This window comes from Spea bombifrons, chromosome 4 (assembly GCF_027358695.1).
Source record: "Spea bombifrons isolate aSpeBom1 chromosome 4, aSpeBom1.2.pri, whole genome shotgun sequence".
Classification (NCBI taxonomy): Eukaryota; Metazoa; Chordata; class Amphibia; order Anura; family Pelobatidae; genus Spea; species Spea bombifrons.
In genome coordinates this window covers 61,236,700-61,254,273 of record NC_071090.1, presented here as the reverse complement: position 1 = coordinate 61,254,273, position 17,574 = coordinate 61,236,700, and the positions used below count along the sequence as shown (strand labels likewise).

The following is a 17,574-nucleotide window of genomic DNA, read 5'->3' as shown; positions in this document are numbered from 1 at the left end:
GGACACTATAACTATATGGAGCGTTTAAGTTTGGCTTCCAACGGAATACAATGATTTCTCATCATAGGAAGTGTGTTTCCCAGTAGGGTATTTGCACAAGCCAAGCTGCAACCACTCTACAAACTGCTGTAAGAGAATGGCAGGCAGCCAACTTTAAAGATATGACAGATCCATGACAGTTAAGGAGGTGACTAAAGAACAACGTTCCCAATTACATGATACAGCAACAGGTACATTAACAGGACTGTGGAGAAATGCTGCTACAACTTCTGTTTCTATACAAGCAAAACAAAACAATGGAACCATCAAACAGCTGCTTAAAAACATGAAAATGTATTTAGAAAGTTGTCTTTTTTTTTCTTTAGGACCACTGCGTTTAATTACAGTGTAACAGAATTTTGTTACATTTACTACGGATTGCCCATTGATGGAACAAGGCAGTAATGAACGCTGTAAAGCTCTGCGTGAAAGTAAAATCCTTTCAGCAGGGCAAAGAACACAACACACACACTAACATTTGCATGGCTTTCCCAGCACACACGCCAGATGTTGGACGTTTATTCATTTAGGCCACCTTGTTCTGATCAAACATGCAAATTCCAAAAACAAAACAAAAAAAGCAAAGATTAAATAATTAATCTATGTAAAAGCAAGAGTGGATTAGCAACAGTAGACGATAGAAGGGTTCTTCAACAGCGGCTATTTAAAAACCATGTTAGTTTAAAGTACAAATTGGATGTTACTTGTACTATGACCATTTAAATGTAATACAAACAGGAGAAATACACAGTCTTTAGAAAAAGCACCTGGCGTTTAAGAATGTATTATGTTTTTAGTCCTACAAAGTGTTTATATCCCACAAAGACAACGTGGGGACCAGGGTGATTTTCAGAGGGTTCATGACTGGTTGACAACTTGGCCCCTTTTACGGACAAACTGTTTTCCTTTCGGGACAATAGGAGAACTACGTAATATGGCGAAACGCTTTTTTGCCATTTCGATTAATAAAATTATCTAACAATTTCTTTTAGATATGTTTTAAACAGAAAAAGAAAACTGGCACCAGAGCAGAGAGGATGTCATCCCAAGACAATCTATGTTCCTCTTAAAGATTAAGACTTCATTGCTCTATTTATAGATACTGTCCTAACACAAGCTCCACTCTTCTCAAGTTTTAACATCTACTGCCAGAAACGGAAATCGGTCAGAAAACCGGGAGTGATGAAACACTGCAAATAGTGACTTTCTACATGGAAAGGTTGATGGGTGAAGAAAGGATTCTGCATATGAAAGGGACAAGAGAATGATGAAAATCCCTAGATTACAAAAAATGTTCTATTATGCCACAATCCCTGTACATAACAGACATCAATACTACTCTTCCTGAAGAGTGATTTGGTCTAGGATGATCCCCCCTTGCTAATTTTTTTAGTCTTGTGTACTATAAACAATTTCAAAATCTTGTTTTGCCTATAAAAATGTCTCACCACTTTATTACCTAAACACTGAGAAGCAGAAATAAAAATTATGACTACTTTTCTATACTCTTAAGAGGCCAGAACTCTCATTAATTTCATTTAGCCCTACTGGACATATCAGTAAATATATTTATAAAATAAAACCTATATATGGTGTTAATTGATAAAAATTAACTTTTAACATATATATATATATATATATATATATATATATATATATATATATATGTTAAAAGTTAATTTTTATCAATAAACACCATCAGTTCTTCTCAGTACACTTGCACACAGTTTTTAAAGGAACTTGGCAGGTAGGTTGTTCCAAATATCTAGGAGCACAAACCACATTCCTTCTGTGGATTTAGGCAGCCTCAATTGATTCTCTCGTCATGTAATCACTGACAGAATTGATTTAAAGTTGAGGGCAATGTGGGGCCAGGCCATCATTTCCAAGACTCCCTTCTTTAGGCTGAGTATAGTTCTTAATGACTTTGGCTGTACATTTGGGGTCATTGTCATGCTGCAGAATAAATTTGGGGTCAATCAGAAGCCTCCCTGATGGTATTGCAAGACGGATAAGTATGCGCATGTACTTCTCAGGACTGCAGAGACCATTTATACTAACAAAGCCCCAAACCTACCAGGATCCACCACCATGCTTCACGGTTGCCTAAACTCATTCTTGTACCGCTCTCCAACAAATTGCCTTCTGCTACAGCTAAACATTCCAATTTTTCACAGTTCCTATCTTTTCGTGAAAGGTTAAGTTGCTTAGCCTTGTTCCCACTTAAGAGGTACGGCTTCTTGGCTGCAAGTCTCCCATGAAGACCACTTCTGACCAAACTTCTCCAGATGGGAGCTGGATGTACCAGGGTCTTACTGTTTTCTGCCAATGCTAAGCTAATGGCACTGCTGGACATCTTGCGATTGCAAAGGGAAGTAAGCATGATGTGTCTGTCACCTGCTACACTAAGTTCCTTGGCCTATCACTGGGTCTACAGTCCTTAACATTGCTTGTTTCTTTGTGCTCCTTCAAGAGAACTTAGAAAGAACATCTGGACATGCCTGGGAGAGACCTTGGTGATGCAGGTCTTGTTGCTGTGCTTAGTCTTGCCATTGTCTGTGATCTTTGACATGCTGTTTATTTTTCATACACAGCTTTTTCACATAACAATTGTGTTTCAGCCTACAGGTTAAATTGATGATCATTAGAATCTGTTTAGATAGGTGTGTGAACAATACTCCGAAGCTGTTTCAAAGGCGAGGAGTGGTCATGTCACATATTGATCTAATTAATGCTTTTCTTCTGTTCACTTGCTTGGAGTTTTTTTTTTTTATTTTAAAAATAAACCATTCACAGGTCTATTTTTGAAAGTATTCTTACTGTACAGCATTTTTTCACACCAGCTTAAAGTTTTTGGACCATAGGACTATATAATTATATATTAACATGCTTAAGCTAATAATGATTATCTTTCATGTCTTTATTGAATAGATCCATTAAACATTCACAGTGCTGGTAGAACAAGTAAGTGAACCCTTGGCTGCAACGACCTCAAACAAACATTTCTTGTAGCTGTGGATCAGACCTGCAGAACATTCAGAAGGGATTTTTGACCATTCTTTGTTACAGAACTGTTTAATCTCAGCCATATTCCTAAAATGTCTGGTGTTAACGGCTCTCTTGAGGTCATTCCACAGCATCTCTAATGGGTTAAGGTCTAGAGCTCTGGATAGGCCACTTCAAAAGGCGGAATTTCTTTTTTTCCCCTCAACCATTCTGTTTAGGGTCATTGTCCTACTGTATTACACAACTTCTACTGAGCTTCAGCTGGAAGACAGCCACTATACGACATTATACGACTATACGACATTATCCTGTATAATACCTTGATAAACTTGGGAATTCATTGTCCCCTTGATCACGGCAAGCTGTCCAGGCCTGATGCAGAAATATAGCCCCCAATCATGATGCTCCCTTCCTCATACTTCACTACTGGGATGATGTTTTCACGTGGGTATGTAGTGCCATTTTTACACTATACTTAGTGCTGCGTGTTCTTCCTTAACAATAAGCCTTAGGTTCATCAGTCTACAAAACATTTTCACAGTGGCGTTGTGAAGTGTAATGGTGCTGTATGGCAAACTTCAGGCAAACAGGGATGTTAAAATGGAGAGCAGAAGCTTTCTCTGTGGTGTCCTGTCATGGACCCTATGCCTGTTCAATGTTTTGCATATGGTAGACTCATGAATAGAGATGTTAAATCAGTCCCAATGATTCATTCAAGCCTCTAGCTGTCTCTCTAGGGTTCGTTTTTTACCTCATTGAGTATACTGTGTTGTGCCCCTGGAGTTAAATTGGCTGAGTGCTCAATTCTAGGGAGAGTAGCCACAGTACTAAGCCATCGCCATTTATAATTAATTTGCCTAACTGTGGACTGATGGATATGTAATTTATCTGAGATTTCTAACCCTCTTCCACTTAGGGGAGCTTGTGTTATTCAGGGGAGAAAAAGAAAATTAACAATAGTGTAGCCAATGACAAGTATTGCACTCACAATTACCGTATTTGCTAGAAAAATACCCCTCATCTTATAATCGGGGTCGTCTTATAATCAGACCTCAAATAGAGGTCTGACTATGAGACGAAGATCCAGATCCCCCGCAGCGCCGCAGGGAACCAGGATCCTCCTGTCTGGTAACCTCCCCCCAAACTTACCGGTGCGTCTGACTCCCCGGTGTGTAAGTCGGAGCAGCGGGTAGACGTCTACGCGATTCGCGTAGGCAACTTCCGCTGCAGACGGAAGGAGGTGCCATTAACAGAGGGGGTTGTCTGATTTTAAAGTGGCCAGCGTGTCTTACCGGCGGTTTAAGACTCGCAGCCACATGGGCTGCAATGGCATCTCGGTGTGGCAGCCAACAGACTGGCCGGCCCACCGCGGATGCTGCAGGCTTTTGCCCCGTGTTAAACGGGTGGCCGCGCGGCCGTTTAACGTTGATTCAGGGCGGCCAGCCCGCCCCTGGTTGAGATGCTAGATTTTCGAACGGTAGTGTATATATACACACACACACACACAATACTTTCAAAAACAAGATACTTACATAAAATTTAAATCACTTCATCCTCCAACCCTGCGGCATTAATCTGGACTGAGATAATAAGATTATAGTGAATCCTGATCCAAACTTTCCAAAACCTTCCCCTTTGAATGGGTAAACACCATGCCTGTTGGTAGTATTTTTGGGTATATTGTTAAATGCTATAATTAGCTGTTGCTGAAAGGAATACATGAGTGTGCAGGGAGCACACAGCTCAGAAGCAATCACAGAGAGTATACAGAAGCTCCTAGATCATTTTTGGCTGCCTGATCAGACGGATAGTATTCCTCTGTGAACCAGGGAGGGGATTTCACTGTGTAGTTACAATCAACAGAACTACTTAGCAACCAATTCAATTATGACAATCTACATGTTAACCTATATACACACCCTTGTTATCAGAAGATGCATCCCTGAAAATCCAACAGCACTTCATACTGAATGCAAGTACTGGGAATGTGCTTAGACAGTGAAATCATTTTATCAGGTCCTTTCCTAACTATACAAATGTGGCTTATCTGTAAATATTAACATAATGCCAAAAGTTATTGCTCACAATAACTTAAAAATATAACTTAGTTAAGTGAATAAACTTGAGCCAATAAATGGGATACTTTTCACGCTGTGAGGATTGTTTTTGACATAAGATTGAAGAGCTCCCTCATGTAACACTGGTCACGTCATGAGTGGAGAAGTTTTTTTTTTCTTATGATATAGGAGTACTCAGCGATCTAGTAGCAGAGTTTTAGTAGTCTCTGAATGTTTTTGAACATGTGCCTGACATCAACCGACTTGCCCAGGCTGAACAATAATGAATTTCCAGCTGGTGTTTTTACTACAACTATACATTACATGTACTATGCCGCCTTGGCTATACTAAGGCAGGAATCCCCGAAGGAATACATGAAAGGCATACAGATTGGGCAATTGTTTAGCAACACTGAGGCCATTACAGCTAAGTAGGGAACAATGTAAATTTAAAATATCCCTATACAAAATATTAAAGTTACTGTTCATTCATTCACATTGAGGATGAATTATATAAGTTTATTGTTAAATTGCAAATATATTTTTTGCTTTATTTAAGTGCACAGTTAGGTGCGTATTGGACAGATGTGACCAACATCCCTATTTGTGAAACATCAAATTCTGCTCACAAGGAGCCACCTGCTGGGCAAAATAGGGACTTCTATTAACATCCAATAGTATTTAATTAGTACTTTCTTTTTTTAAGTTAATTTTCTAGATGCCTAAAAAAAGTAATTTCACAAGAAAATTCTTGTATAATATTAATGGCATCACTAAAAAAAGCAAAGTAGAAGAAAATGAAGATGATATCTCAACTTGTATATAAAATACACGTTTAAAGTACAAGATACTAGGTAAAGCTATTTATTTATTTTTTTTAAACCTATGATACAGCTAAAATGTGGACACAAACATTTGCTAGGCACACATACCTAAACTACAAGACTACCTACCTTCTCCGTTGTGGAAGGGTTTCCCCCACCATAACTTTTGTTATGAAAATTAAAAATAGAATACCTGTACATGAAATCTACCATCAGGTTTGTGTACTACCATAATTCCTCCATATTTCTGCTTTATTTCGAGGCTGACAATGACTAATAGTCTATTTGTACTTGTGGCTGCATGTAAAATGCATATTAAAACCTAAAGGCTTTTTCCGAGGCCCGACTCAGTGGAGTGAAGGATTATTTCATCTCTCAGAAAGATTAATAGCCCATGCTTTTGCCCCTTGCTTCAACAAAAAAAAAAATAACATAAGCAGTGATGGACAAAATAAATTGTAAAAGGTATAACAGACAATTGTTTTCATTATTGTTTGGCAATGAAGAACCTAATTAGTACTTCTGCGTGGCTCAGACAAAAGGCCATGTAATTATCACAGAAGTGATTGTTTATATCTTCAGAAAGGGACAGGAACATGCCACAATGAGGCATCTTGGCAGAGAAACAAAAGCAAGACTTATGGCAGACAAAATACACTCACGTATTCCAGACAGGGCCTTCAAGCTGATGCAGACTGAACACAATCGATCTGCCAATGTGCCAGCCATGTGCTAGAGAGCGTTATCCTGGGCATCAGCAGAGAGCCTGTGGACTGGAGACTCCACACCTTATTTCTGAGTCCAGCAGGAAACATAGAATGTTAAAACAGGGCGCTCCTCAAATATTTTTCTGAACTGTGTGTTACTTAACTTATTAAAAGGTGAGCCTTTAAAGGTTGTTGATTATCCCTTTAAGTGCTTAAAAGGCCAAAGCACATAACACATGCAGGCAGCTTTCAAAGCATCCTTCGAAAAGTTCAAATTTAGAGGTCACTGTTTACTTCCGTACTTGTCAATGGTCATTAAAACTCACCAACTTCACCGAATATTAAAAGACATAAGCAATCATCCAGTCGGCTCGCTGTCTACTTACAAACATTGTCTCACCAACCCTTTACTTAATGTACTGAAGATTCTCCTCTTATTACCTGCACCCTGTTACACAGAACGGTTTTCTAAAGAAAGGCAGCTGAAAAATTGATCAAGGTAGCAGAAGATCAGATGGTTGCATATATGGCGACATCGCTCAGCTGGTATGAATTTACATGGAATCTGCTGGCATTCTACAAATGAAAAGTAATGTGTAGGTGTGATGCGCCCGACACGTTGCAAACCTTGGCCCATTTCCTTGGTCCAACTCAGACCAACTAGCTGAAGAAAAACTTGCCAGTGTTGGACCTTGATAATGAATAGTGAAGTAACAGCATAAAAACACAACTATTTATTTAGTAAAGAGACTCCAATGTCAGAATAGAATGACTGCATTTGACTGCATTTACTGAGGTGCAATACCATTTGAATGCAACAGCTTACCAAATATTGTGCTCATGATCAGGAAAAGCTAATTTTACTCAGGATTAAAAAATGTGAATCAAAAGAGACAAGAAAACAGACAGAACAAAGAGTCTATTTTAGTCTATTATACTATATTTTAAACAGACATTACAAACCCATTATTATAAATTTATAAAAGCTTTGAGATATTTTATAGAGCAATAATAAGTCAGGGGTAGAACAATTCCAGAACCCCAGCAGCCACGCCTAAGATTCTCCTACAGGTACCACATTCATTGTTTTATATTAGTCTTAGTATGTTTTTTGGCCTCTGAGTATTTTTTAATATAAGAGAAAACAGTTTTTGCTAAAATTGCGAATACTATGAAGTATTATTGCCAAAAATGCATCAATCTCTGAATTTAAAGAGCGATGTTATCCTTAGCTCACCCTGTGGACCGCCTTGTTTAACCACAGACATATGACACGCATTTACATCCCACAAAAGGAAGACAATGTTTCCGAACTTCATGAAGATTCGCCATGTCCAAATGTTCCATAGAAAACAGTGATGCTTGGGTAGCTGCATCACATTGCATGGTAAAGCACAGGAGAACTTAGACTGCAGTCTCAGTAACATGTTAACCACCTGTGCCTGTATGGCAGCTGTACCTCTCTTAGGCTCGACAGTCATCACTATAAAACGTGTATCTGATATATAAAGGTAACGGAATTTGTTTTCAGACTACTGTCCATAGAATTTTCTAGTCATTCTGATGGAATGTGCTCGTGGATTACCCACAGGTCACCTACCCACGTGATAGAGGAACATATATTTCCACTGGGAGGAATAAATATTTCAGCATGGTTCACATTACACCCCATTATATATATGTATATATTTATAAAAAGCAACAAGGAGGTACCAAGATGGCTGTACTGTATAAATGCTCCTGATATCTTTTTTGATTTTACTCACCACAATGGGACTGGAAAACCTGGGGCTTGACTACCTGATTGCACACGTTACACACCACTAAGTAGAAGTCGTCATGAGCAGGGTAATGCCCAAATAAGTGCATATCTGTGGGAAATAAAAAAAACAAAACAAACAAACAATTAGTACATTTTATATAAAGTGTTGCTGGTCATGCAAAACTTGGCGGGATAAAAGTCAAAAGGTTTCCACAGTGCTTTGGACTCCATTGGACATTTAAAAATAAGCAACAAGGTTTCACAAATTTACACAGAATGCAGGAGCCACCAACACAGATTTAGGCCACAGCTGATTTTGCCACATTATGTTCTGTCAAAACATACTAGAAATGATACATACACGCCCAAGCATAATTCATGCGCGTTCTCATTAGCACTCCATCCGAAGTCAAAAAGAGGCTAAGCTGACACTGAAATCAGTGGGAGTAGCAGGGAGCCAATCACACGCCATGCTAACATCAGTGTTCAGAAAGCATACATGTGCTAGTGGGAGTGCTACTGAGCATGTGCAAGAAGTATACATACAAATGTTTCCTTTTTTTCACTAGAGGCAGTCTGATGAGGAGGACTTCCGTATACTTTTAACATGAGTATAATGGTTGGAGTTCTCCTTTAAAGCAGCCCTCACATGAGCTTTACGGAATATAGTAGTGGAGTGCCCCCCTTTAAATTATTGCTTTCTCCCTCTTAGTAATGCATGGGGGGATTCAGTAGAATCCCTTCTATGCATTTCCCTCTTTCAGCAAAACACATCTACGTTTCTGTCACTGATTGGCTGCTTCAAGCAGCCAAATTTGGCACGAAAACAGGACCAAGTTAGGTACGGTGTACTGAAGCTTCTCCTAAACATAACCCCCCCCATTACATGTTACGGGTTCCCCTGTACACAGGGGAATACTATGGGAAGCCCTCTAAATGCCATTCACAGCCCTTGATAGCCCTGTGATAGAGCTGCAGCATACCAGCACGCACAATGACAGTTTGCACATTGGGAGATATTATAGCAGGAGACCCGACTGAGGTTTCTACAGACCCCACCAGTCCCTGCCACATGAAGGGGATTCCCAGCGACTTCCGATCTGGCTTTTAAATCCCTATTGAACGCATCTGCACTCATAGCACTGTGGCCATTTGACAGCTCTTGGACACAGATGATGAGGGAACCAGGCTGTCACTTGGCTAAATCTCCACCGCTACAGGAAGACCATGATGTAGGCGAAACGTCTTTGCTCCTCAAGGACCAGTTCCTTTTGACATTTCCTCTAAATCCAGTCATTAAGGGGTTTAAAAATGTTAATACAACATTCATGAATTTAACACTAAACATTACTTAATATAGTATTAAAAAGCCCACTCCTACTACTGTGAAATGCCCAAAGCCTTTCCCGAAGTAAGGCATTCATTATGTAAAATGTTATTGATCATTTTTGCAATTGACACTTGGTCATACGACACAACAGCAGGCAGTGATAGGCTATTCTTCTTTCTTTACAGTAAAGAATAAAAGGCAGAAATGCTTCACATGCAACAGAGCTTAATCACTCTTAACTAAGTGGAGTAGCACCTTTAAAGCTTTTTTCTTCTTCATGTAGCAACATCTTTTGCATTACTCTAAGGAGACTTGGCATGCAATGTCAGTATGCGCTATGTCAAATTAAAGTGCTGCTAAAGCCAGGTTTAAGGACACCTGGGTTTATTCACTAAAGGGAGAGTTTCCAAGAGAGTTGAGTTTTTAGCTCCCTCACATCTTAACTCATTTTAAAGGAAAAACACCATCAAGTTCTGACAACAAGAAAGGGCTGAGCTGGCCCTGTATAATGTATAATTCTACAGGTCAGAATATCTTGAAGAAATCTTGTTTCTTTACCTATGCATTATACCAGACCAAGACAAGTTCGTCATGCAGCAGAAGTTCACTGGAGTTGGATATTCATTATGTGTAGCGAAGACAAGGAGCTTAAACCAAAATTCTCCTGTCAACTCCCTTCATAAAAGGTTTTTTCTCCTTAAGACGGCCGAAATACCATAAATAATGAGGCATTTAATATTTGGTATTTTCACCTCTGTCCAAAACTCTGCAGATGTTCTGAATAAAAATCTTAAAAACCAGATACAATATATAATACACCCTTGAGCGTGTGATAAAATGTGGTTTTCACTTCATTGCTTCTATCCAGTCCCCTTCAGGCCGACGGCTTCAATTTGACATGCTTTCTAGAGCTCTGTCGACAATACGACTCAGGGGCAGAAAAAAAGGTAAAGTAAAAACTAAAATACACAGAAGGGTCTCTGCAAACTAATCTGCGCATTTAACGAGTCTCACTAGAGATAATGAACATGTTTAACCGTAAATCGGTTATAAAATGATTACACATCTTTAGTTCTCCTTTTCTCTCATCGATGTTTTTCATTAAAAGAAGACGGTCTATCTTGGTAAGAGGGCAAATCGGTATGGATTGTATAGCGATGTAGCGACAAGGTTTTTGGATTCTAGAAAGGAACGAATGAGGCACACAGCATTCTTGGAAGTGCATGCACCGAACATTATGCATATAGTGGAATTGATATGTCTAGAGGCAAAGCTATCTTTTTAGTTACTTTATTGCCAATATCTGTTCCAATTGCAAACTAAAGTTCAAGAAAGAGGCAACAACATTTAGCACATTTACTCTCAGTTCAAATCCCAAAGTACTAAAGAAGCCTGGCACATTTGGTTAAAAAACACAAGGAGCTTCTTTATATCAGCTTAGTCCCAGTCAATAGCACAGGCCTTATTAATGCTGTAGGCAAGGGATGCACACTTCAGGCCTGAAGAGTCACAAGCAGGCCAACTGCAGATGCCTGCATTTCATTTGCATATACTTAGCCTACTTATAATTCAAATTAAGGAAATCTGCATAGGTATGGTTCTTCTTGACAGATAGACATGCAAGGCTGAGGTAAGAAGATGCTAATTAATGGCACGGTCTAAAATTGCATTGTATAAACTATAGACATATCTTATTTCTATAGAACCAAATCTCTTATTTTCTGGTGTATACAAATGCAACTGGGCATCTGCAGGGCATAAGTGCACATTCTACCCTTAGCAGCAAACATTACTTAGAACAGCTTTCAAGAATGAGAAAAAATATATAATTTCCAATTCTGACACGGTCACATAGCAAGATTATTTAAATTAAGCCGAATTATCAATTAAGGTAAAGAGTTGTACCATGTTAGCCATAGAAAGAGAGAAAGCAAAGCTGGTAAAGACAACGATACCTTTATTTAACTATCTAGGTCTTTTCTTCAGGCATATTATATAATATGTATTTTATAGTATAATATGCCTGAATAAGAGACCTAGATAGTCTTGAAAGCTTGCACTCCATTCTACGTCAGCCAATAAGGACAGCAAGTTAAAGGCACAGTCTAATATCTTATGCAGCCTTATTGACGAAGTATGTATATTAAAGTACTTCGTGGGTACTTTATATATATTAATAAACCCAAAAAACTGCAGTTCCTCCTTGGTCCAACACTTTGCGCTGCTGATGGGTGATCGTCTGATGATTTTTTTTTAACTTTTATTTTAGAACTAGTAGTTCCAACGATTGGACTACACAAAATATGCATAGCCTGTGACGTGAAATAACTGGATCTCTTGGTAAATAACCAAATTTAACAAGGAATACATTAAGGCATTCCAACCCGTAGCACTAGGAAGCCGCATTAAAAAAAAAGATATCTAGTTGCCTTAAAGCAAATAATTTGATGAATACATGCAACAAGCATTATGGATACAGGCAATCCGGAGACTATATAGCATTGCTAACGCACGCAATATGCCTTATAAGCCTTGTGGGAAGGCTCAGAAGCAATGGAAAGTAGAGGGGTATATTTCCCCAAGCTAGGAGTTTGCGGAAGAGGTGGGAGTCTCAAATGCTTAATTATCACCGGCATTACGCAAGACTGAATCAGCTGCTCCTGGAGGAGAAGCTCACTGGGGTTGGCCTTTTAGTAACATCAAACATTTAAACCATCTATAAGCACCTTGGTTTGCAAACACTCTTATGAGATAACTGCTTTGTACTTATGGGATACGGGAGTATGCATAATGAACTCCTTAACCCCTTAAGGACAGTGGGCGGTCCCTAAACCCATTGAAAATAATGCATTTTGAGCCCGTACATGTACGGGCTTTGTCATTAAGGGGTTAAATACTCACCAATTACAGACTTAAATTTATCTCCTCTTTAAAGGCTAACCTAGAGAAACATAATATATAGCAGCTAAAGATCACTATTTAGCAAGTCAATCCTTTAGTCAGGCAGTAATAACAGCACAGTGTATATATTTTATTTTTTACAAATTTAACTCACTAAAAGGATTCTAGCGTTTATTCACAAAAGGGCGAGTTGTCTTCCAGCTTTACACATTATGAAGGTCCAACCCAATAAGCTTCTGCTGTAGTAAGAACTTGGTTGGCCCGTACAATGTATAGTTAAATCAGAGAGATTCTTGCAAAGTATTTTCACCAATCGAATTACGCATTATACAGGGTCAGCTCGGCCATACTTGCTGGTGAAACTTTCTAGTGTTTTTCCCTTTATAAAGGATTGAGGGTGTTAAAACCACAATTCCCCTGCAAACCCTCCCTTTAGTGAATAAAACTTCCATTAATAATTACTGGATAAACTATAAGTTTAAACAAGCAAGTGTATCATTTTTTTGTATTAAAACATGTTTTTCCTTCAGCGTCATGCTGGATTTCACAGACAAGTCGTGGCCTTGCATCATATTGCGTTTACATCTTTTAGAACATCAAGGGAATAATAGGCTTGTTTTCCCTAAAGACATGGTCATACGTTGCACCCATGTGGTGCTATAGAAGGACAAAAAAATGGGGATACATTTCAATGTATTATTTAGTGAATATATCCAAGGCAGCAGATGGTTCAGGGGCTCTTCCAGCATTGTACCGTAGCATAACCCTGAGAGACTGATCATTCCCAAGTACTAATCAGCCAACTCCCATCAGTCACAACCAGCCATGATTAACAGCAACTTTAATGCACAGTATCGTTTTTGCAGAACTGGCATAATCTCGGAACGTGATGGAAGAAGGAACATACAGATTGCCAGTCTAAGATACCTGCCGTGCAGAGTCAACTAGTTGCTAGGTCACTGCGGAACAACTACTTGGGTGTTTGCGCAAGCAAATCCGGAGATGTATCTTCTTCTATGGACAACTGGTCTCAGACTAATTATAAAAGCGATCATTGTTTTTGTAGATAAAAAAAAACAAAAACATTCCACTGAAGTCAAATTATGAGCATAGTTTTCTAATGTTCTAAATATATATTAAAACACATGCACATACACATTTAAAAGCACAATAAGGCTACTTTAGTGCTTGAAGATGCCACGGATGTATGAAAATTCAAAGTTGTTAAATATCATGCCTCGCCCTTTTAAGTATTAACTTGTACAAAATTTTCAATAATCAATTTTGCATGTTGGAATAATCACTCAATTTTAATTTTCCATTGGGTACTTTGCATTCCATAGTGCTAAACAAAAATAATGGATTTCAATCCATCCTGATACCCAGACGGCTGACATACAAGGGTCAGAAAAGTTTAGCTTCCCTTAAAGTAATAAAGAAGTATGATAATTCTGAACTATAGAGCCGTGCGTTCGATATTCCCCCTCAAACTCTAAATAAACAGAGCATTTACATTCGGCAGCGACGCTCTTTTATAAACATCTATTTTATTGATAAAACAGCTATGTCCATCAGCTTATATTACTTTCTAAACAATGACGGATTCCGCACTCTATCAGATCCATGTTCTCTAACCACGCACTTCAATCTTTCATTAGACTTGAAAAACCTTTTAGCGCTCACCCTGTAAAATGTAATGTTTAATTAGAATCCAAATAACAGATCATGCTACCGTATCAACAAGACCAGAAGACAATTAAACAATTACCAAAATAATTTAATAAATAAAAGCAAAACACTAAAGTGTTTTTTAATTAATTAGATTTTTGATATGTATAAAGCTTCGTCAATTCCATTTATCTAGCATTGGGTGTTATATTTACTCACAAGTAAACTATGTTAAAATCTACAGAATCACATGAATACGGACCAGCAAATTTCGGTACTCAGCTGGGACTTAGGCTAAGGTGGCTGCTCTCGTCAAACACTGCAGACTTCTAATGATTCCACATTTTCATTTTGGCATATTTATCTAATGCGATAATTTTAGATCTTAAAATCTCTTGTACAATAATTATAAAGGATTTGATTTAAAAATGAAATAAATCAATTTCACGCATCTATACACGTATAAGAAGAAGAACGCTTGGTAAAATGAGATCTAAGAGACAACAGCCCCACCAATAGTACCCTCGGCTTTGACTATTTTGATTTGTCCTATGCATATACTTTAATACTTGATGGGTAAAGGGAGTTTCTTGTAAAATTAGATAAAAAGAACAATCAAACCTCCAGTAATGTGGCATGTTTAGGATTCCCCATGAGTTTAGACTGTGAAAATTAACTTTTCATTGTGTTGCATTCATTTCATTATCTCCGAAACGCTAGGAGCTCAATTTACCAAGCGGGAGAAGTCTACCAAACTGACGGCCAGACTGGCTAAATACCTGAGTGCGCGACAGAAATCGTCAAACTGCAATCGCTCTGCTCTTTCTATACATCGCTACTCCTACATGGTGGCTGCAGCTGCGTTGATTTAATTAGAACAAAATAATAATAAAGGATCACTCAGTTCCTGGAGTAAGCAACCCGCACCTCTATGACTTCCATGATGCTCCCTAGCGCTACTGACACGTCTTAAGCATTCATTTTAGCTTTAATTCATCCTAGATGTCTGTTAGTATTAAACCGTTCAGCCGGCACCGCAGCGAATTAACCAAAGGCGTTTTCTTGTATGAAATAATCCAAAACTAAAGGTCCTTTCTAATCAATCGCCACACATAGCTAAGAGGACATTCTTTAAGTCTTCCCATTTCAATATACCATGACTGGATACTAGAGTGGGCCAGCCAACATAATCCCAGTTTACCAAACGTTCACGTAGGTAAGTGCAGGACACTTTAAACAAAGCAAGGATGGGCACTTTCCAGATGGGAAAGAGAAAAATCTCAGACTTAAAATATAAAAATGGGCTGAAATGCTGCTAAAAATTTATAGGGAGCATAAATAATTTACTTTTTGCCACAAGTGGCACTTTGCCTTAACTGATATTTATTGATAAGGAAAGCAATAATGGAAATGTAATTATAGAAACACACTTTATGTATATACAGTGGGAATAGATATCTTCCTGTTCTCACAAATGTAATGGTAACTCATCCACATTAAGTTAATTCTCCTATTTTGTTCAGTTGCTACAAATATATAATGCTTCATGTTTAAACCAAATTTCTCCCAAACAAACATCCAAAGCCTATTTTAATAATTGAATAAAGTTATGCTAAAAGCTGTAATGATGCCATGGGTACCCTCAAGAAGGCTTATTTCTACTCCAACTGATCCCTTTCTCAGTAGCAAACCCGCAATGGATAAACATATATCCCGAAGCAGGCATTTTTCATTGGAGCGCTGGAGTAACCAGGTGTGTGTGTGTGTGGGGGGGGGAGGGATTGTTTCGGTGGAAAACTGTATGCCAAATACTTAAACTGGCCGTAGGAATCACCTTTTTTTTATGTCAATAATGAATCGTCACTTTAGTGAGATTTGTAAACATGTTTCCCATTTCTTTAATATTAATCCAATGTTCCTAATTAGCAGTTAAGAGATAAATCATGCATCAGTATTCATCTACAAAACAAAGCTTGACAAACCACAGACGAGCTTCGGCTTTTAACTGTTGCCAAACCGGTGGACACATCGCCCTCTTAGGTGATCAGTCTCCTGGCATCCCTGGGTTGGTTACAGAGGACATCTTTGATGTCCCCAACCAGTCCATTAAAGGCACGTTGTTCTGGGATATGTTGTCATATCCGGGCGATCTGTATCTTAAAGGACGCACAGCACCTTTTGAAGCCGTGCAGACGTCGACGAGGAGAAGAAGCTCTCTCCCTCCAAATGGAGGTGCAACTAGTCTTGTTGTGAAAAGCCTATAATATAAATATATATATATATATATATATATATATATATATATATATAAAGGCTGCTTGAAACATTAAAACAAAATCAACAAAACATTTGCAAAACAATAAAAAATATACACTGCTTTTTGTTGCTGACTAGCTCATTACAATATATTTGTTAATAAAAAGTATTTTTGTCAGCTTCTCAATGAAGCCTACAATAATAATACCGGTATATGTTCCTTTTAACCTGAAGTTTGGTAAATGCCTGCACATCTGACATTTTCCAAGTAAGTTGCCATGCTTAAAAACTTCACAAATAAAAATAGGATTCAACCTAGAGGCTACAGCACTCAGACCTGAGGGAGATTACCAAGGGAATGCCAGCTCTTGATCTATACATTTTTGATGGGGAACTCCAGCCATCGAGTATAATGTCTTAAGACATTAAACATTTAAGTGATACATTTTCAGTTACCTAAAAGGTTCACATAGTCATGACACTCTTGGATTTACAAGGCTTTTCCATGAGAACTTGGAAGACTGCTGGAGATTGGATCAGAAACACGCAATGTTACATGTAACAAAATCGTATCAATGTGGATGCTGTGAATGGCAACCGGTGTCCATAAGCAAGCCTCACATTGTCAAAGAGAAGCAGCAATATGCTGCTTCACGTAGAGGAGGGCTTGGTGTCAGCCGTGGACAGTAATCAGTCTAAAGTCCGGGTGGAAAATGCAACACCAGAGAGCTGTGATGGCAGAATTTACAGCAGCCTGTGTACACTGAGGAGCAGGAGGCAAAGATCGGAAATAAGATTGACCAAATTTACCTATGCTAGGGGTATATGAATATAAATAAAAAAAAAACTAAATGAACCACTACAGCCCCTCATACGTTTAAGATGGGTTTAAAATCTACTCAAAAGTGCTAATAAAATCTAAACAAAAAATGGTTGCATGTATTAGAAGCCCACCTTACATGTATAAAATGGGGTAGAGCCATCGTAATACACATTGTTCAGGTTCTGTATGATTGTGCTCCCC

The 17,574-nt window shown here is 38.4% G+C and overlaps 1 protein-coding gene across 2 annotated transcripts in view; it reads right to left on the bottom strand.

Moving 5' to 3' along the window:
* Positions 1-17,574, bottom strand: part of ATXN7L1 (ataxin 7 like 1) — a 45,088-nt gene that overhangs the window by 22,641 nt on the left and 4,873 nt on the right. For both annotated transcript variants that reach the window (XM_053464240.1, XM_053464241.1), the window contains exon 3: positions 8,400-8,504. In XM_053464240.1, coding sequence (XP_053320215.1) covers positions 8,400-8,504 — 105 coding nt within the window. The remainder of the gene's footprint in view (positions 1-8,399; positions 8,505-17,574) is intronic.